At 45.8% G+C, this 26300-nt stretch overlaps 1 protein-coding gene across 2 annotated transcripts in view; it reads right to left on the reverse strand.

The window, feature by feature from the left end:
- Positions 1 to 4198: 4198 nt before the first annotated feature.
- Positions 4199 to 26300, reverse strand: part of LOC143806158 (HLA class II histocompatibility antigen, DM beta chain) — a 29860-nt gene continuing 7758 nt past the window's right edge. The window contains exons 3-6 of one of the 2 annotated variants that reach the window (XM_077286168.1): positions 20891 to 21166; positions 16204 to 16320; positions 5882 to 5930; positions 4199 to 5548 (exon numbers count right to left, since the gene is read on the reverse strand). In XM_077286168.1, coding sequence (XP_077142283.1) covers positions 5893 to 5930; positions 16204 to 16320; positions 20891 to 21166 — 431 coding nt within the window. In that variant the 3' untranslated portion in view covers positions 4199 to 5548; positions 5882 to 5892. Of the gene's footprint in view, positions 5549 to 5881; positions 5931 to 10002; positions 11559 to 16203; positions 16321 to 20890; positions 21167 to 26300 lie in introns of those variants that run through there. The other variant, XM_077286167.1, reaches the window with a different exon arrangement.

The raw sequence follows: 26300 nt of genomic DNA on the forward strand, positions 1-26300 counted from the left end.
TGATTTTCAGTTGTTGGTTTTTTTGTCCAGCTTGCTTATTATGTCTCTATGCTAGCTGGTAGCTCTAGTGGACTGAGGTTCTCCCCATGTGCCATGAGTTGGCACATGGGTTCTTGTAATCTCAGGATGGTTTTTTTGATTAGGGTTTTTTGCTGACCGCTCAGACCCCTTTTGTATCGTTCTGCTTTCTAGTTTACAGCGGGCCTCAATTTGCTGAACCTATATATATCATCTCTATGTGTGTGCCTTCCTCTCATTTCACCGTCAATACATGTGGGGGGCAACTATACCTTTTGGGGTTCATTCCTCTGGAGGCAAGTGAGGTCTTTATTTTCTCTGCAGTACTAGTTAGCTCTTAGGCTGGTGCGTGGCGTCTAGAACCAACATAGGCACGCTCCCTGGCTATCTCTAGTTGCGTTTGTCAGGCGTAGGGCAGCGGTCAGCCCAGGTTCCATCACCCTAGAGCTCGTCCGATATTTTGTATTACTTTGCTTGTCCCTTGCTATCCCTAGCCATTGGGATTCATGACAGCTAACTGTGGGTATTGGAATATTGCCTCTTCACTGGGTGGAGGGCGGAGGTATCAGCCTAGGGTTAAAACAGGAGTCAGGGTGAGGTTCGAGGCCTGGACATGCACACCATCAGTGTAAACTCCAGGTAGAGGGTCAGTCAGGATTTCCCTAGTCTGAGGGAAACTGCAGGGGCCCGGGTTTTTAGCTCTCGCTCACCTAGTATCCCTGTGACATTTTAGAAAACCGATCAACAATCACCAAGATGACCGTGTTCCCAGCTGATGAGGGCAAATCAGTGATGAAATCCATGGAGATTTCCGTCCAAGGCTTACTAGGTACCTCAAGAGGAAGTAGTGTGCCAACAGGACGGGAGCGAGGCGTCTTAGCCCTAGGGCACGTGGTACAAGCTGACACGTATGAGACCACGTCCTGTCGGCTCTTGGGCCACCAAAACCGACGTGACACTAACTCCAAGGTACCTAACCCCTGGGTGGCCAGCCAGGACAGCATCATGATGCTCCACCAAAACCTTTAGGCGGAGATGAAGCGGTACAAAAGATTTGTTGACGGGAAGCTCAGATGGTACCTCCTCCTGAGCCTCGGCAATCTCAGGCTCAACCTCGGTAGAGAGAGCCGAAACCACAACACCCTTTTGGAGGATGGGTACTGGATCCTCCCGAGGTTCTCCCCCCGGAAAACACCTGGACAGAGCATCCGCCTTAGTGTTTTTAGACCCCGGTCTGTAAGTGACCACAAAATTGAACCGCGTGAAAAACAATGCCCAGCGAGCCTGCCTGGGAGACAGACGCTTGGCTGACTCCAAATACAGCAGATTCTTATGATCGGTAATAACAGTAACCTGATGTACCGACCCCTCCAAGAAGTGTCGCCATTCCTCAAAGGCCAACTTGATTGCCAACAACTCCCTGTTGCCGATATCGTAGTTACGTTCGGCAGACGACAGTTTCTTGGAGAAATAGGCGCACGGACGTAAACCACTCAAAGATGAGCCTTGAGATAGTACCGCCCCCACACCAACCTCAGACGCATCGACTTCCACAACAAAGGGTTTAGATACGTCTGGCTGCACAAGAATGGGGGCTGAAACAAAACTGTTCTTAAGAAATTCAAATGCGCGCACAGCAGCCTCAGGCCAAACAGAGAAATTGTTACCCTTTTTAGTCATGTCAGTTAGCGGTTTAGCAATGATGGAAAAATCCTTGATAAATTTCCTATAGTAATTAGAAAACCCAAGGAACCGCTGAAGTGCTTTCAGGTTATCAGGACGTTCCCAATGCAGCACCGCCTGCACCTTAGCGGCGTCCATTTTAAACCCAGAAGCAGACACAATATAACCCAAGAAAGGCAACTCTTGAACAGAAAATACACATTTCTCAAGTTTAGCATACAGCTTATTCTCTCTGAGAAGCTGTAACACCTGCCTGACATGATCTAAATGAGCATCACGGTCGCAAGAATATATGAGAATGTCATCTAGATACACGATAACGAATTTCCCCAAAACATGCGAGAACACATCATTGATGAAATGTTGGAACACTGCAGGTGCGTTAGTCAACCCAAACTGCATCACCAAATTTTCAAAATGACCCTCAGGGGTATTAAAAGCCGTCTTCCACTCATCACCTTGACGGACTCTTATGAGGTTGTACGCCCCCCTGAGGTCAAGCTTGGTAAACCACTTAGCACCTGCCACCTGGTTGAACAAATCTGGTATCAGAGGCATAGGGTATGGATCACTAACCGTAATCTGGTTCAACTCCCTGAAATCCAAACACAGGCGTAATCCGCCATCTTTCTTCTTCACGAAGAAGAACCCTGCTGCCACCGGCGAGGATGACGGCCTGATGTGCCCTTTGCTCAAGCTTTCAGCAATGTAATCTTTTAACGCTTGTCTCTCCGGACCGGAGATGTTAAACATCCTTGCTTTAGGCAATTTGGCCCCTGGTTTAAACCTGATAGAACAGTCATAAGGACAATGTGGCGGCAACTCTGAACAACCCTTCTCAGAGAACACATCCACAAAATCCAGAAGTGACTCTGGAACGCTTGAAGTCACCGCAGCCACACATGTGGCCAGGCAGTTCTCCTGGCAAAACTCGCTCCACCGAATTATGTCCTGAGTTTTCCAGTCAATTACCGGGTTGTGCATAGACAACCAAGGAAAACCCAAAACCACCTGAGCAGGAAGATTCCTGAGCACCTTACATGTAACCCGCACGGAATGTAGAACTCCTATGTGGAGTTTCACCTCAGCCACAAATTCAGTTATCTCCCCCTGAGAGAGAGGAGCAGCATTGATGGTGACCACACGGATAGGATGAGACAGTTTTTCAATCCTAAAACCTGCTGTGCGCGCAAACTCCTCATCAATGAGATTTGTGGCTGAACCACTATCCACAAAAACAGTAATTGGCAGCTCACTGCCAGCAATAAAAACCTTAGCAGGGAGCATGCATTGAGAAACCACCATGGAGGATATACATAAGCTCAGATTGGTCTCCTCCACACCCTCTGAGCTTAGAAGTTTTCCGCCTTTGCTTTTTTCTTAGAGAGCAGAGGACAGATGTTAATAAAATGACTAGTTTTACCACAGTTAAAACAGGCTCCCTGCTTCCTGAGCTCAGGGGCTTGACGCTTGACATGTGACACCCCTGCGATTTGCATAGGTTCCATGGGCTCACCTGCAGCAACCTCACGTGAACCTAAACCTTCTCCCACAGGCGGTGTCTCATGCTCCCTCTGACGCAAACGACGATCAATGTGGACAACCAGACTCATGGCAGAATCTAGAGAAGCAGGAGTCTCGTACATCAGAATGGCTTTTTTAACCCTTCCAGAAATCCCATGTACTAAACTGACTCCGCAATGCTGGATCATTCCATTGTGTATCGATCGCCCAGCGACGAAATTCAGAACAGTAATCCTCTGCAACTCGCTCCCCCTGGCGAATGGTGCGTATCTTAGATTCTGCTAGAGCCATTCTGTCAGTTTCATCGTAGATTTTCCCAAGAGAAGAAAAAAAACTCTCCAGAGTCAAATGCAACAGAATCAGATGGCAAAGAAAACGCCCATGCTTGGGGATCCCCGCTTAACAATGACAACACCAGGCCCACACGCTGAGCCTCATTACCCGAGGATATCGGGCGCATGCGGAAATATAGTTTGCAAGCTTCACGAAAAGAAACAAATTTACTGCCTTCCCCAGTAAATCTTTCAGGCAACCTCAAGACCTACCTCTTCCAGCAAGCCCACAACCTGCAGTAATCACCGATCGACCAAACCACTGCATGACCAGCTCTACCCTCACCTACTGTATCCTCACCCATCCCTTGTAGATTGTGAGCCCTCACGGGCAGGGTCCTCTCTCCTCCTGTACCAGTTGTGACTTGTATTGTTCAAGATTATTGTACCTGTTTTTATTATGTATACCCCTCCTCACATGTAAAGCACCATGGAATAAATGGTGCTATAATAATAAATAATAATAATCCAGTTTGTAAAAAAAAACACACACAGAACTTTTGTGTCCCCTACCAATATAGCACAGAGACTTCAGCAGACCTGATTGTCTGCAGCGGTCATGGGTTGGTGACCTTTAACCAAACACTGAGAGGACGCCTGGAGCTTCTGTGGTGGACTGGCACGGAATAAGGGAAGTGAGAACCTTTTTTTTTTTTTTTATTTGCAGCATAGGATCATGTGTAAATTTTACATCTATATTTTTCTCTACAACTTAAACGAGAAATGATCATGTAGTTCCGGCCTCAGGTGTCATCCAGACAACTCTTATCAGAGTCCGTGTATGAAACCGATAACACGTGGACAGCACGGGGGTCAATGTAAGTGAATGGGATAGTTAAGATAAGCATTTTTCCACATGGCCTGAATGTATCAGTCTCTTACATTTTCAGTATGAGACTCGTCCATAGAAGTGAATGAGAGTGTAAGAGAATGGACGCCGTATTTACATCATCGGTAATTCATCCGTTTGTAGTTGAGCCATTGAAAAAATTATTGGAATTTGTATATTTTTAAAATTATGGCCGGAAAAAAACAGATGAAATACGGGTATAAAAAATGGACGATTTTCCATGGACTCAACCTTAGAGACAATTCCATTGGCCTCCAAATTTCCATAATGCATTTCCTTGAATGGTAGAATCACAGATGTCATGTAATACCTTACCAGTAGAGATGAACGAACCCGAACTTAAAAGTTTGGGGTTTGTACCGGGCAGTTAGTGTTCGGAGGTCAATGCCGAACACGAACTATTCCCGGAAGTCAGTTGCAATATTCAGAGTTCCTGGGAAGTCTGGGAAGGGAGAGAAAATTTTCCAGCTCAAAAGTTCAGATCCTCAATTTTTTCTATGGGGTTCGGGTTCTGGTTCAACTTCGGTTAAAGTTATGGTACCCGAATGAAACTTTGGAAAATAGTTCAGGTAGGGTACCAGAATCGGAACGTCCGCTGGTCCGCTCATCCCTACATATCAGTCATAAATTACACACATTACGGAGACGAGATACAAATCTATGTCCACTGTGCATTTCCATTATTGATTCTGAAAAATATAAAAGTAACATAAAATTCTTTCGAAGATATCAGTGCCTTTAATGGTGCAAAAGACGTCTCCGAAACCATCCGGTGACGAGTCCTAGGAGTTTCTTATCCAGAGAAATAGAAATGCCAGATAGAAATACCGCTCTGTGACTGCAGAGTGATTGGTGCACAGATCTTTCAAAATGCAAAGTGTCTCCTTTTATCATAAACTTAAAAAATGAAATACTTAATAAAAATTTAAGAAAATGAAATGAAAGAGAAAACATCCGGCAAACTGCTAATGCTTAAAATCAATTTCCAAATATGAGTCATCTGCTGTCACTGAAAAGCCCAGATTCAATGATCCCAATGGATCTTCTGTCCGCCCCAGTCATATTGGTATGAATCTGTCGCCAGTTGCCCGGGTCTGTACAGTGGAGACCTGTTAGAGCTGAAATCCCTGTGGACCTGGAACTGAAGGAACAAGGTGATCACTGGGGAACCTCATCTTTCTATATTTTTTATTTTTTAATACCAGCATGGATTTATCGTATCAGAAAAGTATGGCAGATATTTATCTTTATTTCCTCTTTTAGTGAATAGACATAAGAGCGAGGAGAGAAAGACGCCATGAGGGAATAATACAAAAGAAATTGTGTACAAGGACTTAGATTGTGCTAAAGCCACAAAGTTTCTGTCTAAAGCGAGACCCCCAGCCCTTCTAGATATACTAATAGATGTACAGCGGCTTGTGAAAGTATTCACCCCCTGTAATAGATGTATAAAATAGTCGAGTTTTTCATTTACCTCCCGGTGTCTCAGTTTACATCATTATATCCTGGGATTGGAGTGTAACCTACAGAAGACGGAAAGAGAAAAGATCCTGCTGAAAACAGTATATTAATATCACAGATTATCCCGCTCGCCAGTCAGATGTAGTAATAATAATAATAGTAATACTACAATGCTCAGCCAATGAGAATGAATTGTTAAAGACTCTCCTAGTTGATAATGCAGCTGGACTCACTATCCCCCAGTACTCTTCATTAGTTTTCCCTTTTCCTCGTCTCTCCACAGACTTTTCAGCCACCTTCAGTATGAATCAGATATACAGTGCCTTACAAAAGTAATCGGCTCCCTGGATCTTTTTAACCTTTTCCCACATATCATGCTTCAAACATAAAGATACCAAATGTACATTTTTGGTGAAGAATCAACAATAAGTGGAACACAATTGTGAAGTTGATCAAAATTTATTGGTTATTTTAAATTTTTGTGGAAAATCAAAAACTGAAAAGTGGGGCGTGCAATATTATTCGGCCCCTTTACTTTCAGTGCAGCAAACTCCCTCCAGAAGTTCATTGTGGATCTCTGAATGATCCAATGTTGTCCTAAATGCCTAATGATGATAAATATAATCCACCTGTGTGTAATCAAGTCTCTGTATAAATGCACCTGCTCTGTGATAGTCTCAGGGTTCTGTTGGAAGCACAGAGAGCATCATGAAGACCAAGGAACACAAAAAGGCAGGTCCGTGATACTGTTGTGGAGAAGTTTAAAGCCGGATTTGGATACAAAATGATTTCCAAAACTTTAAACATTCCAAGGAGCACCGTGGAAGCGATCATATTGAAATGGAAGGAGTATCATACCACTGCAAATCTACCAAGACCCGGCCGTCCCTCTAAACTTTCATCTCAAACAAGGAGAAGACTGATCAGAGCTGCAGCCAAGAGGCCCATGATCACTCTGGATGAACTGCAGAGATGTACAGCTGAGGTGGGACAGTCTGTCCATAGGACAACAATCAGTCATACACTGCACAAATCTAGCCTTTATGGAAGAGTGGCAAGAAGAAAGCCATTTCTCAAAGGTATCCATAAAAAGTGTTGTTTAAAGTTTGCAACAAGCCACCTGGGAGACACACTAAACATGTGGAAGAAGGTGCTCTGGTCAGATGAAACCAAAATTTAACTTTTTGGCAACAATCCCAAACGATATGTTTGGCGTAAAGGCATCACAGCTCATCACCCTGAACACACCATCCCTACTGTCAAACATGGTGGTGGCAGAATCATGGTTTGGGCCTGCCATTCTTCAGCAGGGACTGGGAAGATGGTTAATATTGATGGGAAGATGGATGGAGCCAAATACAAGACCATTCTTGAAGAAAACCTGTTGGAGTCTGCAAAAGACCTAAAACTGGGATGGAGATGTGTCTTCCAACACGACAATGATCCCAAACATAAAGCAAAATCTGCAATGGAATGGATCACAAATAAACGTATCCAGGTGTTAGAATGGCCAAGTCAGAGTCCAGACCTCAATCCAATTGAGAATCTGTGGAAAGAGCTGAAAACTGCTGTTCACAAACGATCTCCATCAAACCTCACTGAGCTCGAGCTGTTTGCCAAGCAAGAATGGGCAAGAATTTCAGTCTCTCGATGTACAAAACTGATAGAGACATACCCCAAGCGACTTGCAGCTGGAATTGCAGCAAAAGGTGGCGCAACAAAGTATTACATTAAAGGGGCCGAATAATATTGCACGCCCCACTTTTCAGTTTTTGGATTTCCACAAAAATTTAAAATAACCAATAAATTTCGTTCAACTTCACAATTGTGTTCCACTTGTTGTTGATTCTTCACAGAAAATGTACATTTGGTATCTTTATGTTTGAAGCATGATATGTGGGAAAAGGTTGAAAAATTCCAGGGAGCCAAATACTTTCGCAAGGCACTGTAAATGACCATGTTTTACCCTCAGTTCCTCTTCCCTGAATGTTTCCTGATCTACATCTCCACCATTATGCACAGATATTCTCCTAATCGTCCTCTCTGCTGATTTTCTCCTGTTCCCGACTGACATATACAGGATTTCTCTTGAGCTGCCCCATTTCTCTGGATTGCTCTCTCTACTTTTAAAAATGTTATCTCTCCTCTTATTTTCTAACTTCCCCTCTTCCTTGTCTCCACCTAAAGTTAACATAAAGATGACCCTATTTCACCCCTTTTTCCACTGCCTCCTGTACTCCATGTCTTCCACATATCTTGTATTGAAGGTTGCACTAACCAATGTTCTGTGAGCGCAGTGCTGCGGGTTTCCATGTAAATGATGTTGGATAATGCTTCATTAAATATTACGCTCACCAAGAGTATTTTGAGGAATTTGAAGCAAATTTGCTCCAAAGTCTTAGAAAGAAAAACGCTTTACATTCTCTTTGGATTATCTTACTATTTGATTCAACAGAAAATCCACTTTGCTGTTCATACATAGAGTTTTTTGGGGCTTTTTTTTGTCTAATGAGGTTTTTAAAGCCTTGCTACAGAAAAAAGAATGACCTGCCACTTCTCTGACATATTCCTTGTGTTATCTCCAAACTTTACTCTGTTATTTCAAAAGGCTGTAAAACAAGTGTTGGATGTGAACTTTGCCCAATAGTTGAAGTTTTCTTGCTTTTTTTTCAGAAAACAATTGACATATTGCTGGGGGAGCCATAACTTTCTATTGCTGCGATCTTAAAGGGAAAGGGATAGCGGCCCTTATTTTCTTTTCCCCAGCACAACCAGACTGCGGGTAATGTTACTCAGCCCCATTTATTACATGCAGATTTCTCCAGAGCACATGATTGTAGGGATCGGTGAGAGTCCTGGGATCCTGGGACTCATCATGCAAGAAGAAGCCGTGCCGTATTTATCACCGTGGCACATGTGTGATAATTGGGCGCTCCCGTCTAGACATGTCGCACACTTCCCTTTTACTACACTGACTGGTTGGTTCGGCCTCTTATATATTTAGACATCCATTTTTTCCTGCCTTTGAGGTAATAAAATGCTAAAGAGAAATTAATGTTCTGACTGTTCCATGATTTTCTATGGGATTATATTTGGCAGATCAGTTATTTTGCTCGGGGCCAGATGAAAAATGTGTGATGCAGGATCCTTCTATCCAGACCAGTCTTCATTAGTGTCCAGCTCCGGCATAAGAGACCGGACGCTCAGCCGTCCCGAGTGCGGTCATCACTGTGGCCAGTGATGTCTGGATTGTTTTGGAGCTCGTATCTTACAGGGCTGTATCTCACACAGAAATCATTTTGAGCTTTATGTTCTTTTTGTCCTTTTTGGCTTCTTTCTTGCTAGCGCTCTCACACTCACATGTTACATCCGTGCTCCGAGTACAGACTATGAGGCACGGACCGGCTGTAGGTTTCCTGAGCCGAACACATCAGCCTCACACTCGTACCGCGACCCACAGATCTGTCAATCCAGCCTTATTCCCTAACATCTACAGGTGAGCGAGCCAAAGTTATCTATATATTACATTTAAAAAACAATGATGAAAGGACCCCAAATATATATTTATATATATTCTGATATATTCAGCCTGATTCCAGCACCTTCAGTCTGCAGCCTCCTCTTCTGAAGTGACTGCGGCCTACGGGGTAACGTTTCTCCTTATGGAGAGTGACAAGCCAGGCCTGGCAGGTCAGAGTGAGGAGACTTATAGGCCATGTGTGCTCCTCTCTTCAGAGATGAAGAGGACTGGAACTCTTTAGAAAACTTTAATTACTGCATTAAGTTTTTCTTCTTGAAGCACAAGTCAGCCATGAGGACAGAGCGGGCTTCTCTCCTGCCGAGAATTGTAAACTTTTCTCCATATTCAAACAGGAGAATAAACTCTTATAAACCGAGGTGAATTGTAAATGGTAAAAGCGTCCTCAGCTGCCGAGTGATCTGTGCCCTGAGCTGACACTACTGCTGGACACATGTTGGGGTCCACATTAGTGATTCCCAGGTGAAGGTTTGGGGGCTGCAGACTCCGTTATCTGACAGAGCCTAGGGTCCCTCTTTATGTGTAGGAAACAGCACAAGTTCTGAAGAACCTCAACAGTTATCACAAGATGGATGAAGACGAGGACAAACACAAAACACAGAAATGTAATATATTTATAGACGGGAGATAAACCGACATTGTGACAATTTACAAATACAGGAAACGACAAACATAAGAAGTGACAAAACACTGACGAGGTGACATGAATATGACAACATGGGGTCTGTACAAAATGGGGGGACTCCAAGCGCAATGGGGTCTTATCTGAGAGAGGATTATATGTCGGGTGAAGAATAGGGATCTGCTCATCTATCGGGGTTATATTATCCCACAGTACTGAAGTTCTTTAGAGGAAGAAGTTGGTCCAAGTTCGAAATGCGCAGAGAATAAACTGCAGGATCCAATATGGCTGTTTCCTGGTTTCTTGCCATCCACATCGGCAGCGCGGACTATCACCCTCATTCTCCCACTAATTGCCCAAATTGACCCACATAACAGACATACAGTCAGGACTGGTGCACTATAACATCAGAGATTTCACTCTTCTTTGCTATATCTTCATAGATGGATATTGACAGTTTACTGCTTATTAAAATTTGTAGCCATTCTTGAGATATGAGCAATTTTCTGTTATTTTTCAGCTCGCTGCCTAGGAGACCGACCACCACTATTGTCTAGCTTGTAAGCACTTCCATAAAGATGTCTGATATTAGGAGGTAAGGGCGCATGTCAGGGATCCCAGCCAGTTTCAGAATAGTGGATATAACTGTATAACTCAATAGGAAAGAGCTTGTAAGCGCTGTGCATGTTCTGCTGTCTAGCAGCGGGGGTCGGTCTCCAAGGCAACGAGCTGTAAATAAAACAAAATGTTAATATGGCTGAACATTTTAATAAGCAGTAAATTGCAAAATTGCTTGTATTTACATGCACTATCCAACAATACCCGATTATAAAGACGGGAATAAGCCATTAAGCTTAGACTCCTGCTAGTCAGTGTGGCTAACAGAGACATCTTATCTATATCTCTGCCCAGTTCCTCCCATGCTTTACACTGCAGCTTTGCTTTTTCAAATTGACTACTATATATTAGCACAAGCCCATCACAAACACCCTGGCTCTATAGATCAGAAGGGTCCGGCAATCAGACTCCTGTTGATTTAACGTGATTAAACTATGGCATAATTTGACAGATGACAGTGAAAATATCCCGCTGTCTCACCATGAGACAACCCCCTGCAGCCATCTATAACAGGTCCACTGTAGGGGTCACAATGAAGCCCTCTGGACAATGTACAGGAAAGGATCATCATGTATAAAGTATGGGCTCCATTACAAAGTTAATCAGGGCAGCGGCGGATAGCACCATCATCATCATCCAGGTTTGGTACAGCGCTAAGTGCACACCCCTGGTGAAAGGGCGCAAGGGGCTCAGTCCCTACTATAAGCCGCCCATCCATAGAGTCTGTCTCACTGTCTTCTCCAAGATCCCTCTCTTCATCCACGAGTGACTGTGATTGACAGGAAATTAATGATGATGCGCTGTTGCTAGTGATGGACCCCTCTCTGCTTAAGGAAATTAATGAGAAAGGCAAACATGGTGCAAATATGTGACGCCAAGGACGGAAAATGGTGGGTAAGAAGTGACAGTCATCTAGAAAACAGGAAGAGAACATCCACTGTGAGGACAACAACAAGAGGGGTTAGTAATACAGACAATACAGGTGAGACAAGGATAAAAGAAATGGCGCTGGCCGGAGATGACAGACCGACACTTCAACAACAAATATGTCTGATAGCAAAATATGGCTCCAATACCTGGTGCATCTGTGGTAATAAGCCTCGTGTCCAACATGTTGTTATGTCTCAGCTCACTTCCATTATCCTGCAGTAATTCAGCAAAATGTCCGTGAACTGTATGTCAACTAGGAGTCCTGCTGTCCTGTGTGTCCGAGCTTAGGAGTCCTGCTGTCCTGTGTGTCAGAGCTTAGGAGTCCTGCTGTCCTGTGTGTCCGAGCTTAGGAGTCCTGCTGTCCTGTGTGTCCGAGCTTAGGAGTCCTGCTGTCCTGTGTGTCAGAGCTTAGGAGTCCTGCTGTCCTGTGTGTCCGAGCTTAGGAGTCCTGCTGTCCTGTGTGTCAGAGCTTAGGAATCCTGCTGTCCTGTGTGTCAGAGCTTAGGAGTCCTGCTGTCCTGTGTGTCCGAGCTTAGGAGTCCTGCTGTCCTGTGTGTCCGAGCTTAGGAGTCCTGCTGTCCTGTGTGTCCGAGCTTAGGAGTCCTGCTGTCCTGTGACTCAGAGCTTAGCAGTCCTGCTGTTCCGTGTCAGAAATTAGGAGCCCTGTTGTACTGTGTGTAAGAGCTTAGGAGTCCTGCTGTCCTATGTGTCAGAGCTTAGGAGTCCTGCTGTCCTGTGTGTCAGAGCTTAGGAGTCCTGCTGTCCTGTGTGTCAGAAGCTTAGGAGTCCTGCTGTCCTGTGTGTCAGAGCTTAGGAGTCCTGCTGTCCTGTGTGTCAGAGCTTAGGAGTCCTGCTGTCCTATGTGTCAGAGCTTAGGAGTCCTGCTGTCCTGTGTGTCAGAGCTTAGGAGTCCTGCTGTCCTGTGTGTCAGAGCTTAGGAGTCCTGCTGTCCTGTGTGTCCGAGCTTAGGAGTCCTGCTGTCCTGTGTGTCAGAGCTTAGGAGTCCTGCTGTCCTGTGTGTCAGAGCTTAGGAGTCCTGCTGTCCTGTGTGTCAGAGTTTAGGAGTCCTGCTGTCCTGTGTGTCCGAGCTTAGGAGTCCTGCTCTCCTGTGTGTCAAAGACTAGGAGTCCTGCTGTCCTGTGACTCAGAGCTTAGCAGTCCTGCTGTTCTGTGTCAGAAATTTGGAGCCCTGTTGTACTGTGTGTAAGAGCTTAGGAGTCCTGCTATCCTGTATATCAGAGACTAGGAGTCCTGCTGTCCTGTGTGTCAAAGGTTATGAGTCCCACTGTCCTGTGTGTCACAGCTTAGGAGTCCTGCTGTGTTGTGTGTCCGAGCTTAGGAGTCCTGCTGTTCTATGTGTCAGAGTGTAACGGAGTACAGAAACTGTTACACATCCCTACCCCCTTGAAGTTGAGTATACTGTTTCACTGCTGTGTATATATGTCAATCTGCTATGTGTTATGTATGTAAGTAGAGATAGGGTAAGTGTAGTACCTCGAACCGGACACTAGATGGGGCACATTAGTGTACATAGTAATTAAGGAGGAGCTTGCCATGGTTAGAGGAGAAGTCTTCCAAGTTCCTGTTGTAAGGGAGTAGGGGGGCCTGGGTGCCCATGTAGGGCTGATAGCTCCGCAACGTTAAAGCAAAGTACCCAGCTATCCAGAGTCCGGATGGACAGAAGCTCAGCTGAAGCAGCTGTGTGACAGCAGTGTGGAGCAGAAGCGAGAGAAGAGGTCCTAAACAGTATGCAGGTCGCTCATCATGTGGCAGATCATCACCTGGGCTGACGCCCTCATATCTGGTGCAAAACAGACGAGGGATTCCTCAAGCGTAGTGAGTCTTTACAGGGAGTACACTGCGATACCGTAAGAGACGGAACAACTCGGGCGTGTACTGAAGGACGTAGAAAGAAGTGCAGGAAAGTAGAGAATGTGGACTGTATAGAACTCTATGCTGATGCTGTATCTGAAAAGGATATGCTGAAAACAGAGGAAAGTAAAGTTTTACATTATAAGTTTGAAATAGACTCTGTCTCCTTATATGCAACAACGCCAGCAGCAGAACTTCAGCCCGCCCAATGGGACCCTGATGGTGCAGAAGGTGAAGCAGAAGGTATGCTACAGAAGGGACATTATATTCATGTGACGGGAGGCCAGGGCGCATTAAAGCACATACTCTCAGCTACGACCACGGCCCTGGCTGCCGCTCATAAGAGCTTAGGAGTCCTGCTGTCCTGTGTGTCAGAGCTTAGGAGTCCTGCTGTACCATGTGTCAAAGCTTAGGAGTCCTGCTGTCCTTTGTGTCAGAGCTTAGGAGTCCTGCTGTCCTGTGTGTCAGAGCTTAGGAGTCCTGCTGTACCATGTGTCAGAGCTTAGGAGTCCTGCTGTCCTGTGTCCGAGCTTAGGAGTCCTGCTGTCCTGTGTGTTAGATCTTCGGAATCCTGCTGTCCTGTGTGTCCGAGCTTAGGAGTCCTGCTGTCCTGTGTGTTAGATCTTCGGAATCCTGCTGTACCATGTGTCAGAGCTTAGGAGTCCTGCTGTCCTGTGTGTCAGAGCTTAGGAGTCCTGCTGTCTTATGTGTCAGAGCTTAGGAGTCCTGCTGTCCTATGTGTCAGAAGCTTAGGAGTCCTGCTGTCCTATGTGTCAGAGCTTAGGAGTCCTGCTGTCCTGTGTGTCCGAGCTTAGGAGTCCTGCTGTCCTGTGTGTTAGATCTTCGGAATCCTGCTGTACCATGTGTCAGAGCTTAGGAGTCCTGCTGTCCTGTGTGTCAGAGCTTAGGAGTCCTGCTGTCTTATGTGTCAGAGCTTAGGAGTCCTGCTGTCCTATGTGTCAGAAGCTTAGGAGTCCTGCTGTCCTGTGTGTCAGAGCTTAGGAGTCCTGCTGTCTTATGTGTCAGAGCTTAGGAGTCCTGCTGTCCTATGTGTCAGAAGCTTAGGAGTCCTGCTGTCCTGTGTGTCAGAGCTTAGGAGTCCTGCTGTCTTATGTGTCAGAGCTTAGGAGTCCTGCTGTCCTATGTGTCAGAAGCTTAGGAGTCCTGCTGTCCTATGTGTCAGAAGCTTAGGAGTCCTGCTGTCCTGTGTGTCAGAGCTTAGGAGTCCTGCTGTCCTATATGTCAGAGCTTAGGAGTCCTGCTGTCCTATGTGTCAGAAGCTTAGGAGTCCTGCTGTCCTGTGTGTCCGAGCTTAGGAGTCCTGCTGTCCTGTGTGTCAGAGCTTAGGAGTCCTGCTGTCCTATATGTCAGAGCTTAGGAGTCCTGCTGTCCTATGTGTCAGAAGCTTAGGAGTCCTGCTCTCCTGTGTGTCCGAGCTTAGGAGTCCTGCTGTCCTATATGTCAGAGCTTAGGAGTCCTGCTGTCCTATATGTCAGAGCTTAGGCGTCCTGCTGTCCTATGTGTCAGAGCTTAGGTGTCCTGCTGTCCACTATGGTTCCTCCGTGCATCGGTGATCACGCCATGTAAATGCCACGGTCAGAGATCTGCTGTTACAGACTGGTGATCACTTCTTACCCCGGTTGTGACCATGTGCCGTAAGATTACAATATTTGGTTGAAGAAACAAAAATCCCAAAAATGTAATTATTATAGCTCTCCAGCAGGTGGCGCCATGGTTCCTCTAATGCTCAGTCCTGGTACTGTGGTTGGATTTTACCTGCCGTTTGTGTATAGGGTGTGCGGTGATTGCCGCGTATTTGGAGCATAAAATACATAGTGTTTTACGGTATCAGCAAAGTGAATGTTTTCTGATATCTCCTGCACTCGCTGCTTTGCTTCCACGAGTATTTTAACCATCAAAGTGTTTTTTTCACATCTGCGGTGTCAATTCTTTTAACGCTTTTGTAGTGTTTTTCACACATTCAAGTGAATGGGGGAAAAAGTAAAAACACAAAACTATTAAAAAATAGGCAGCATTTTTCCTGCCAATAATCTGTTTTTTTGGGTGCATAAAAATAAGCTGCAATAACTCCTTGTGTGAACACGTCCTCAGGCAGCAACCAGGCCAACGCTCAGGACAAGATTCAGATAAAACCCCATAAGGAGCCGTTCACTATGAGGCAGATGGCGACACAGGTGTCCATGTTTTTTAGGTGGACACAGAAGTACGGAGGATGGTAGGACGCACTTTTGTCTCCGCCTATAAAGTGAATGTCCGACTTTTACACCATATCGCCCGTCTATCCCATGAATGATGATATCATCGGAGGACATTCACTTCATGAGACAAGAGACAAAGGGATTTACTGTTTTTAAGAAAGTTGCGTCTCCAGAAATAGTTGCAAAATTTACCTTATTCGCCCTCCCCAGGTCCAATGCTGAGTCTCCACCGCTGCTTCTGTTCTCTGTTACTTGAATGCACATCACCAGCGCTGCAGACAATCACTGAGCTCAGCTTCTCTGCCCGATTGGCGGCATGAGCAGCTCAGACCTGCCGTTCTCGTTGATTGGCTGCAGTGTTGTGGAAGCGACGTTAGCGCTGCAGACAGTAACAGACACTGGCAGCAGCAGCGGAGACTCAGTGCTGGACCTGGGGAGGCTGTGGGAAGAAGGTTAGTTTTAGGTACAAAAAACTGGAGTTGGGAAATTATAAAACCTTTTTAATCACCCCGTTGCCCGCGCTGTCATGCTCTTACCGCTCTTCTTGGCGTTCTTCCACCACACAACTCCTGCCATCATGGAGATCAGTCCCAGGGCGAAGACCACAGAGGAAACGCTGATCTTAATGATCTGATTGGAGGTCAAACCGGCTTCTGTGTAACAAGAGATAATGAGTGAGAGACGCGGAGAAGCCCCCGATCTGCTCCAGAGACGCAGGAGAAGCCCCTGATCTGCTCCAGAGACAGAGGAGAAGCCCCCGATCTGCTCTAGAGATGTGGAGAAGCCCCTGATCTGCTCTAGAGATGTGGAGAAGCCCCCGATCTTCTCCAGAAACGTAGGAGAAACCCCCAATCTGCTCCAGAGACAGAGGAGAAGCCTCCGATCTGCTCCAGAGATGTGGGAGAAGCCCCCGATCTGCTCCAGAGATGCAGAGAAGCCCCCGATCTGCTCCAGAGAAGGAGGAGAAGCCCCCGATCTACTCCAGAGACAGAGCAGAAGCCCCCGATCTGCTCCAGAGATTGAGTAGAAGCCCCAATCTGCTCCAGAGACAGAGGAGAAGCCCCCGATCTGCTCCAGAGACAGAGGAGAAACCCCCGATCTGCTCCAGAGACAGAGGAGAAGCCTCCGATCTGCTCCAGAGATGCGGGAGAAGCCCCCGATCTGCTCCAGAGATGCGGAGAAGCCCCCGATCTGCCCCAGAGACAGAGGAGAAGCCCCCGATCTGCTCCAGAGATAGAGGAGAAGCCCCCGATCTGCTCCAGAGACAGAGGAGAAACCCCCGATCTGCTCCAGAGACAGAGGAGAAATCCCCGATCTACTACAGACACAGAGGAGAAACCCCCGATCTACTACAGAGACAGAGGAGAAGCCCCCGATCTGCTCCTGAGATGCGGGAGAAGCCCCCGATCTGCTCCTGAGATGCGGGAGAAGCCCCCGATCTGCTCCAGAGATGCGGAGAAGCCCCCGATCTGCCCCAGAGACAGAGGAGAAGCCTCCGATCTGCTCCAGAGATGCGGGAGAAGCCCCCGATCTGCTCCAGAGATGCGGAGAAGCCCCCGATCTGCCCCAGAGACAGAGGAGAAGCCCCCGATCTGCTCCAGAGACAGAGGAAAAGCCCCCGATCTGCTCCAGAGACAGAGGAGAAACCCCCGATCTGCTCCAGAGACAGAGGAGAAACCCCCGATCTGCTCCTGAGACAGAGGAGAAACCCCTGATCTGCTCCTGAGACAGAGGAGAAACCCCTGATCTGCTCCAGAGATGCGGAGAAGCCCCCGATCTGCCCCAGAGACAGAGGAGAAGCCCCCGATCTGCTCCAGAGACAGAGGAAAAGCCCCCGATCTGCTCCAGAGACAGAGGAGAAACCCCCGATCTGCTCCAGAGACAGAGGAGAAACCCCCGATCTGCTCCTGAGACAGAGGAGAAACCCCCGATCTGCTCCAGAGATGTGGAGAAGCCCCCGATCTACTACAGACACAGAGGAGAAACTCCCGATCTGCTCCAGAGACAGAGGAGAAGCCCCCGATCTGCTCCTGAGACAGAGGAGAAACCCCTGATCTGCTCCAGAGATGTGGAGAAGCCCCCGATCTACTACAGACACAGAGGAGAAGCCCCCGATCTGCTCCAGAGACAGAGGAGAAGCCCCTGATCTGCTCCAGAGATAGAGAAGCCCCCGATCTGCTCCAGAGACAGAGGAGAAGCCCCCTATCTGCTCCAGAGATAGAGAAGAAACCCCCGATCTACTACAGACACAGAGGGGAAACCCCCGATCTGCTCCAGAGACAGGAGAAGCCCCCGATCTGCTCCAGAGATAGAGGAGAAGCCCCCGATCTGCTCCAGAGGTAGAGGAGAAACCCCCGATCTGCTCCAGAGACAGAGAAGCCCCCGATCTGCTCCAGAGATAGAGGAGAAGCCCCCGATCTGCTCCAGAGACAGAGAAGCCCCCGATCTGCTCCAGAGATAGAGGAGAAGCCCCCGATCTGCTCCAGAGACAGATGAGAAACCCCCGATCTACTACAGACACAGAGGAGAAACCCCCGATCTGCTCCAGAGACAGAGGAAAAGCCCCCGATCTGCTCCAGAGACAGAGGAAACGCCCCCGATCTGCTCCAGAGATAGAGGAGAAGCCCTCGATCTGCTCCAGAGACAGAGGAGAAACCCCCGATCTGCTCCAGAGACAGAGGAGATGCCCCCGAATCTGCTCCAGAGACAGAGGAGAAACTCCCGATCTGCTCCAGCGATGCGGAGAAGCCCCCGATCTGCTACAGAGACAGAGGAGAAGCCCCCGATCTGCTCCAGAGACGCGGAGAAGCCCCCGATCTGCCACAGAGACAGAGGAGAAGGCCCGATCTGCTCCAGACACAGAGGAGAAGACCCGATCTGCTCCAGACACAGAAGAGAAGACCCGATCTGCTCCAGACACAGAGGAGAAGACCCGATCTGCTCCAGACACAGAAGAGAAGACCCGATCTGCTCCAGACACAGAGGAGAAGACCCGATCTGCTCCAGAGACAGAGGAGAAACCCCCGATCTACTACAGAGACAGAGGAGAAGCCCCCGATCTGCTCCAGAGACAGAGGAGAAGCCCCGATCTGCTCCAGAGACAGAGGAGAAGCCCCGATCTACTACAGAGACAGAGGAGAAGACCCGATCTGCTCCAGACACAGAGGAGAAGACCCGATCTGCTCCAGACACAGAAGAGAAGACCCGATCTGCTCCAGACACAGAGGAGAAGACCCGATCTGCTCCAGAGACAGAGGAGAAACCCCCAATCTACTACAGAGACAGAGGAGAAGCCCCCGATCTACTACAGAGAAAGAGGAGAAGACCCGATCTGCTCCAGAGACAGAGGAGAAGCCCCCGACCTGCTCCAGAGACAGAGGAGAAGCCCCCGATCTACTACAGAGACAGAGGAGAAGACCCCATCTGCTCCAGAGACAGAGCAGAAGCCCCCGATCTACTACAGAGACAGAGGAGATGGCGGCACATAGACATACTGGCCGAGATTGAGGCTTTAAGGCCACGACCTGATGACACTTTACACTGCGGAATTTGCTACAAATTTAGGGAAAATTCCAAAGTTTTCTACAATATAAAGGCTCATTCACACGTCAGGTTTTCTGGCACGAGCCGTATCTGCGTTCCTCAAGGACAGGGGACAGGACTCGCACCCATTATAGTGTCGGGGGTTTGTTCACATTCCGAGTTTCCTTGAGGAAAAACATTACAAACTCACAAATAAAACTCATCAATAGACGTTTATGAGTCTGTGAGATAAATCGAACCCTCAGATGTCACCAATGTGATGTTTGATTCTCATGATTGATAGAAATGTGAGAAAACTTGTACGCAAAATAAGAAACTGTGAAGGGACAACGAGCAAACACTGAGGACAGAAACTCTGATGAAGCTCGACCAAATCACGGACGTGTGAACGAGGCCTTACAGGATCCTGAAAGATCCACAGAACAATCAGGATTCTGCACAAAGTCAGATAACATCATTACAATCAGGAACAAAGCAACGCGTAATAATATTACCATAACATAAGGGGAAATAGAGAAAAATACCAGATAGTGCAAAGAACCGAGGCCGAACAAAAGACCCCACAATACAGCACAGGGGTCCTCACATACATTACAGGGGGCTTCCAAAGGGTTCTCAGGATGGGTAAAGATGACTGCGGCCTGTGATTGGCTGAGCCCTATTAAGAACAGTTTTCATTGGCTGGAAATCCACTTTAATCCGGTCTGGCCCCCAATGGCCCCTCGCAACGTGATTACTGGGCACTGACTGGCACCTGATGAAGGTCCATCACTGCCATCTTGGTTCTCCTATGAAGCTGAGCTACAGACACTTCATAGTAGACCATGATTTTCACCATATACCTCAGTATTACGGTATTACAGCACATACTATAAGCGAAAAGACAAAATTTGGCATTGCCACAATCCTACTGACTTGAAAAATCATATTATTGGGTCAATTTATGGCATAACATCCCCCCCAACAAAATGATGTCAGAACTGCAGGTGGGAGGGTGGAGGGTTTCGCTATTTCACCCCACTTGGAATTTTTTTTCCATTTTTCACCACATTATATGGTAAAATAGATTGTATCATTCAAAACTACAACTCGCCCTGCAAAAAAAATAAGCTCATACGGCTTCTAGACGGAAAAATTAAAAAGATATGGTTCTCATAAGAAGAAGAGGAAGAAACAATAATCAGCTGCCGAAATGTATCACAGTGAGGCACGATGTCCGGGCTGATTATTTTTCTAGACTCATTGGACGCTTTCTCTTTCTCATTTTGACATTTCTTCACCAATATTTGCAGCAAAATATGGGAGCACCTTAACTGGGCCCATTTTTTGGACTGGCTTCAGACCTGGTCCCCATTAATAAACAATTCTCAAAACTGAAACGTGTGTAAATTATATATATTTGGAGCATAGTTGCCATGTTTGGTTCAATTCTGGCATTTTGCTTAGTAAATTTCCCCCATTTTTCTTCCCTATTTCTTTGCGAAAATTGCTCGGAGCTTAAAGTTTTACATCAGATGTTATAAATGGAATATTGAGGTAAGGGAGAAAAATCCAGCACTAGATCCTGAATATTCCCCACATAAAGAAGACGGGATGAAAACACAAAAATACACCAGAAGAAGGTCTGGACGATGCAACATAGAGCTCCCGGTGGTGCCAAGATGTTCGTCTCATACTTACTCCAGGTTGTTGTCATGGGCTCACGTAGGCTCTGATGTTCCACCTTACAAGTATATTTATCTTCAGGAAGAGAGTCCCTCAGATCCAGAATGGATACCAGCTGGTAGGTCCATTCCCCGGTTTGCACCGCCTGATCTTCAGTCTTAACCACAGTCTCATTATTTTTAATCCAGGACACAATAATATTTTCAGGGTAAAAGCCCCAAACAAAGCAGATTAGTAACGGGAGATTGTCCGTATTCTCATCAGGAACAAACACCTCCATAGATGGTCTCACTGCAGACACATGAAGGCAGTATAATAATAGTTATATTCTTGTACATAGGAGGCAGTATTATAATAGTTATATTCTTGTACATAGGGGCAGTATTATAGTAGTTATATTCTTGTACATAGGAGCAGTATTATAGTAGTTATATTCTTGTACATAGGGGCAGTATTATAGTAATTATATTCTTGTACATAGGGGCCGTATTATAGTAGTTATATTCTTGTACATAGGGAGCAGTATTATAGTAGTTATATTCTTGTACATAGGAGCAGTATTATAGTAGTTATATTCTTGTACAAAGGGGAAGTATTATAGCAGTTATATTCTTGTACATAGAGGCAGTATTATAGTAGTTATATTCTTGTACATAGGGGCAGTATTATAGTAGTTATATTCTTGTACATAGGAGCAGTATTATAGTAGTTATATTCTTGTACATAGGGGCAGTATTATAGTAATTATATTCTTGTACATAGGGGCCGTATTATAGTAGTTATATTCTTGTACATAGGGAGCAGTATTATAGTAGTTATATTCTTGTACATAGGAGCAGTATTATAGTAGTTATATTCTTGTACAAAGGGGAAGTATTATAGCAGTTATATTCTTGTACATAGAGGCAGTATTATAGTAGTTATATTCTTGTACATAGGGGCAGTATTATAGTAGTTATATTCTTGTACATAGAGGAAGTATTATAGTAGTTATATTCTTGTACATAGGAGCAGTATTATAGTAGTTATATTCTTGTACATAGGGGAAGTATTATAGTAGTTATATTCCTGTACATAGGGGCAGTATTATAGTAGTTATATTCTTGTACATAGGAGCAGTATTATAGTAGTTATATTCTTGTACATAGGGGCAGTATTATAGTAATTATATTCTTGTACATAGGGGCCGTATTATAGTAGTTATATTCTTGTACATAGGGCAGTATTATAGTAGTTATATTCTTGTACATAGGGGGCAGTATTATAGTAGTTATATTCTTGTACATAGGAGCAGTATTATAGTAGTTATATTCTTGTACATAGGGAGCAGTATTATAGTAGTTATATTCTTGAACATAGGAGCAGTATTATAGTAGTTATATTCTTGTACAAAGGGGCAGTATTATAGTAGTTATATTCTTGTACATAGAGGCAGTATTATAGTAGTTATATTCTTGTACATAGGGGCAGTATTATAGTAGTTATATTCTTGTACATAGAGGCAGTATTATAGTAGTTATATTCTTGTACATAGGAGCAGTATTATAGTAGTTATATTCTTGTACATAGGGGAAGTTGTTATGATCCTTAGTGGTTGAGGATCACAAATTACTCCAGCAAGGAAACTAACAAAGGACAAGCTCTAGGGAGGTGGAAAACTGGACTGACCGCAAATCTGAACCTATCCAAACACACTACAGGTAGCCGGTGAACGTGCCTAAAATTCCTAGACGTCTCGAGCCAGCCTGAGGAACTAACTACCCCTAGAGAGAAAGAAAGACCTCTCTTGCCTCCAGAGAAATAATCCCCAAAGATATAGAAGCCCCCAACAGATAATAACGGTTAGGTAAGAGGAAGGCACATACACAGGGGTGAAAGCAGATTCAGCAAATGAGGCCCACTAATACTAGATAGCAGAAAATAGAACAGGGATCTATGCGGTCAGTAAAAAACCCTTACAAAATATCCACACTGAGATTTCAAGAACCCCCGCACCAACTAACGGTGTGGGGGGAGAAACTCAGTCCCCTAGAGCAACCAGCAAGCGAGAAATCACATTTTAGCAAGCTGGACAAAAAACATGATGAACGCTGATAATCAGAAAATGAACAAACAAGAACTTAGCTTGTCTTGGAGAGACTGGGAGCAAGGTAGTCACAAGGAATCTGAAGAGCACTGAATACATTGATAGCAGGCAAGGAACTGAGTATCCAGGTGAGTTAAATAGGAAACCAACCAAGGATAACGAACCAGCTGATGCAGCCAACCTGCAGAAAGACAACACTACACAGTACCGCTTGTGACCACTAGAGGGAGCCCAAAAATAGAGTTCACAACAGGAAGTATTATAGTAGTTATATTCCTGTACATAGGGGCAGTATTATAGTAGTTATATTCTTGTACATAGGGGGCAGTATTATAGTAGTTATATTCTTGTACATAGGAGCAGTATTATAGTAGTTATATTCTTGTACATAGGGGCAGTATTATAGTAGTTATATTCTTGTACAAAGGGGCAGTATTATAGTAGTTATATTCTTGTACATAGAGGCAGTATTCTAGTAATAATATAATAATAATAATTTTTATTTATATAGCGCCAACATATTCCGCAGCGCTTTACAACTTATAGAGGGGACTTGTACAGACAATAGACATTACAGCATAACAGAAATCACAGTTCAAAATAATACCAGGAGGAATGAGGGCCCTGCTCGCAGGCTTACAAACTATGAGGAAAAGGGGAGACACGAGAGGTGGATGGTAACAATTGCTTTAGTTATTTGGACCAGCCATAGTGTAAGGCTCGGGTGTTCATGTAAAGCTGCATGCACCAGTTAACTGCCTAAGTATGTAGCAGTACAGACACAGAGTGCTATTAACTGCATAAAGTGTATGAGAACACGATGCAAGGAACCTGATTATGTGTTTTTTTTTTTTTTTCTATTTTTAATAGGCCACACAGGGATAGTTAGGTTAATGCGTTGAGGCGGTAGGCCAGTCTGAACAAATGCGTTTTTAGGGCACGCTTAAAACTGTGGGGATTGGGGATTAATCGTATTAACCTAGGTAGTGCATTCCAAAGAATCGGCGCAGCACGTGTAAAGTCTTGGAGACGGGAGTGGGAGGTTCTGATTATTGAGGATGCTAACCGGAGGTCATTAGTGGAGCGGAGGGCACGGGTAGGGTGGTAGACTGAGACCAGAGAGGAGATGTAGGGTGGTGCTGAGCCATGGAGTGCTTTGTGGATGAGGGTAGTAGTTTTGTACTGGATTCTGGAGTGGATGGGTAGCCAGTGTAATGACTGGCACAAGGTAGAGGCATCGGTGTAACGGTTGGTGAGGAATATGATCCTGGCAGCAGCATTCAGGACAGATTGGAGCGGGGAGAGTTTGGTAAGAGGGAGGCCGATTAGTAGAGAGTTACAATAGTCCAGACGGGAATGAATAAGAGAAACAGTAAGAGTTTTTGCAGAGTCGAAAGTAAGAAAAGGGCGAATTCTAGAAATGTTTTTGAGATGCAAATAAGAAGAGCGAGCCAGTGATCGAATGTGGGGGGTGAATGAAAGCTCGGAATCAAGGATAACCCCAAGGCAGCGGGCATGTTGCTTTGGAGTAATGGTGGAACCACACACGGAGATGGCAATGTCAGGCAAAGGTAGGTTAGTAGAGGGAGAGAACACGAGGAGTTCAGTTTTTGACAGGTTCAGTTTCAGATAGAGGGAGGACATGATGTTAGAGACAGCGGTAAGACAATCACTGGTGTTTTCTAAGAAGGTCGGAGTGAAAGCAGGAGAAGAGGTGTATAATTGGGTGTCGTCAGCATAGAGATGGTACTGGAAACCAAATCTACTGATTGTTTGTCCAATAGGGGCAGTATACAAAGAGAAGAGGAGGGGGCCTAGGACTGATCCTTGAGGAACCCCAACAGTAAGGGGAAGGGGAGAGGAGGAGGAACCAGCAAAACATACAGTGAAGGATCGGTCAGAGAGATAGGAGGAGAACCAAGAGAGAACGGTGTCCTTGATGCCGATGGAGCGGAGCATAGTGAGGAGGAGCTGATGATCCACAGTGTCAAATGCTGCGGAAAGATCCAATAGAATTAGCATGGAGTAGTGACCATTAGATTTAGCTGTTAGTAGGTCATTAGAGACTTTAGTGAGGGCAGTTTCAGTAGAGTGTAAAGAGCGGAAGCCAGATTGAAGAGGGTCAAGAAGAGAGTTATCTGAGAGATAGCGGGTAAGACGGGAGTGGACCAGGCGTTCCAGGAGTTTAGAGATGAAGGGAAGATTAGAGACAGGTCTATAATTAGCGGCACAGTTTTGGTCGAGGGAGGGTTTTTTAAGTAATGGATGTATGATGGCGTGCTTAAATGAGGAGGGAAAAATACCGGAAGTGAGGGAAAGGTTGAATATTTTTGTTATGTGAGAGGTGACAGCCGGGGAAAGGGACTGGAGGAGATGTGATGGAATGGGGTCGCTGGTGCAAGTGGTCGGGCGAGATGATGCAAGGAGCCTGCTTACTTCTTCTTCAGTAACTGGTTCAAAGTCAGAGAGTGAACTAGATGCAGTGGGGGAGGGAGGACAGTGCCTGGTATGAAGAGATTGGGAGATGATTTCCTGTTGAATGTGGTCAATTTTTTCTTTGAAGTAATTGGCCAGATCTTCAGCGCGGAGATCTGTGGTTGGGGCCTGCTCTCTTGGGTTGAGTAGGGACTGGAAAGTGTCGAAGAGACGTTTAGGGTTATTGGACAGTGAGGTGATGAGGGTGTTGAAATAGGTTTGTTTGGATAGGTGAAGGGCAGAGTTGTATGTTTTTAGCATGAACTTATAATGGATGAAATCTTCGGGTAGATTAGATTTTCTCCACAGACGTTCGGCGCACCTGGAGCATCGCTGCAGGAAGCGTGTTTGCAGCGTGTGCCACGGTTGTCGCCGTCTGTGTCGAGTTGCTCTATGTATAGGAGGAGCAGCTTCATCCAGGGCACTTTGCAGGGTTTCATTGTAATGGTTCAGAGCAGAATCAGGACATGAGATGGAGGAGATTGGGGCCAATGAGGACTGCAAGTTCTTCATAAGTTTCTGGGTGTTAATGGCCTGTATGTTTCTATAAGTGTGGAAAGTGGGGGTGACCTGAGCGGGATGGCAGTTCTTGATAGAGAATGAAAGAAGGTTGTGGTCAGAGAGCGGGAGAGGGGAGTTTGTGAAATCATCCACTGAGCAAAGCCGGGAGAAGACCAAGTCAAGGGAGTTTCCATCTTCATGCGTTGGAGAATTAGTATGCTGCGAGAGGCCGAAAGAGGAGGTTAGAGATAAAAGGTGAGAAGCAGACGGGGAAAGGGGAGAAGCAATGGGGATGTTGAAATCACCCATGATAAGGGTGGGAGTGTCACAGGAGAGAAAGTGTGGAAGCCAGGTGGCAAAATG

This window comes from Ranitomeya variabilis, chromosome 2, assembly GCF_051348905.1.
Source record: "Ranitomeya variabilis isolate aRanVar5 chromosome 2, aRanVar5.hap1, whole genome shotgun sequence".
Classification (NCBI taxonomy): domain Eukaryota; kingdom Metazoa; phylum Chordata; class Amphibia; order Anura; family Dendrobatidae; genus Ranitomeya; species Ranitomeya variabilis.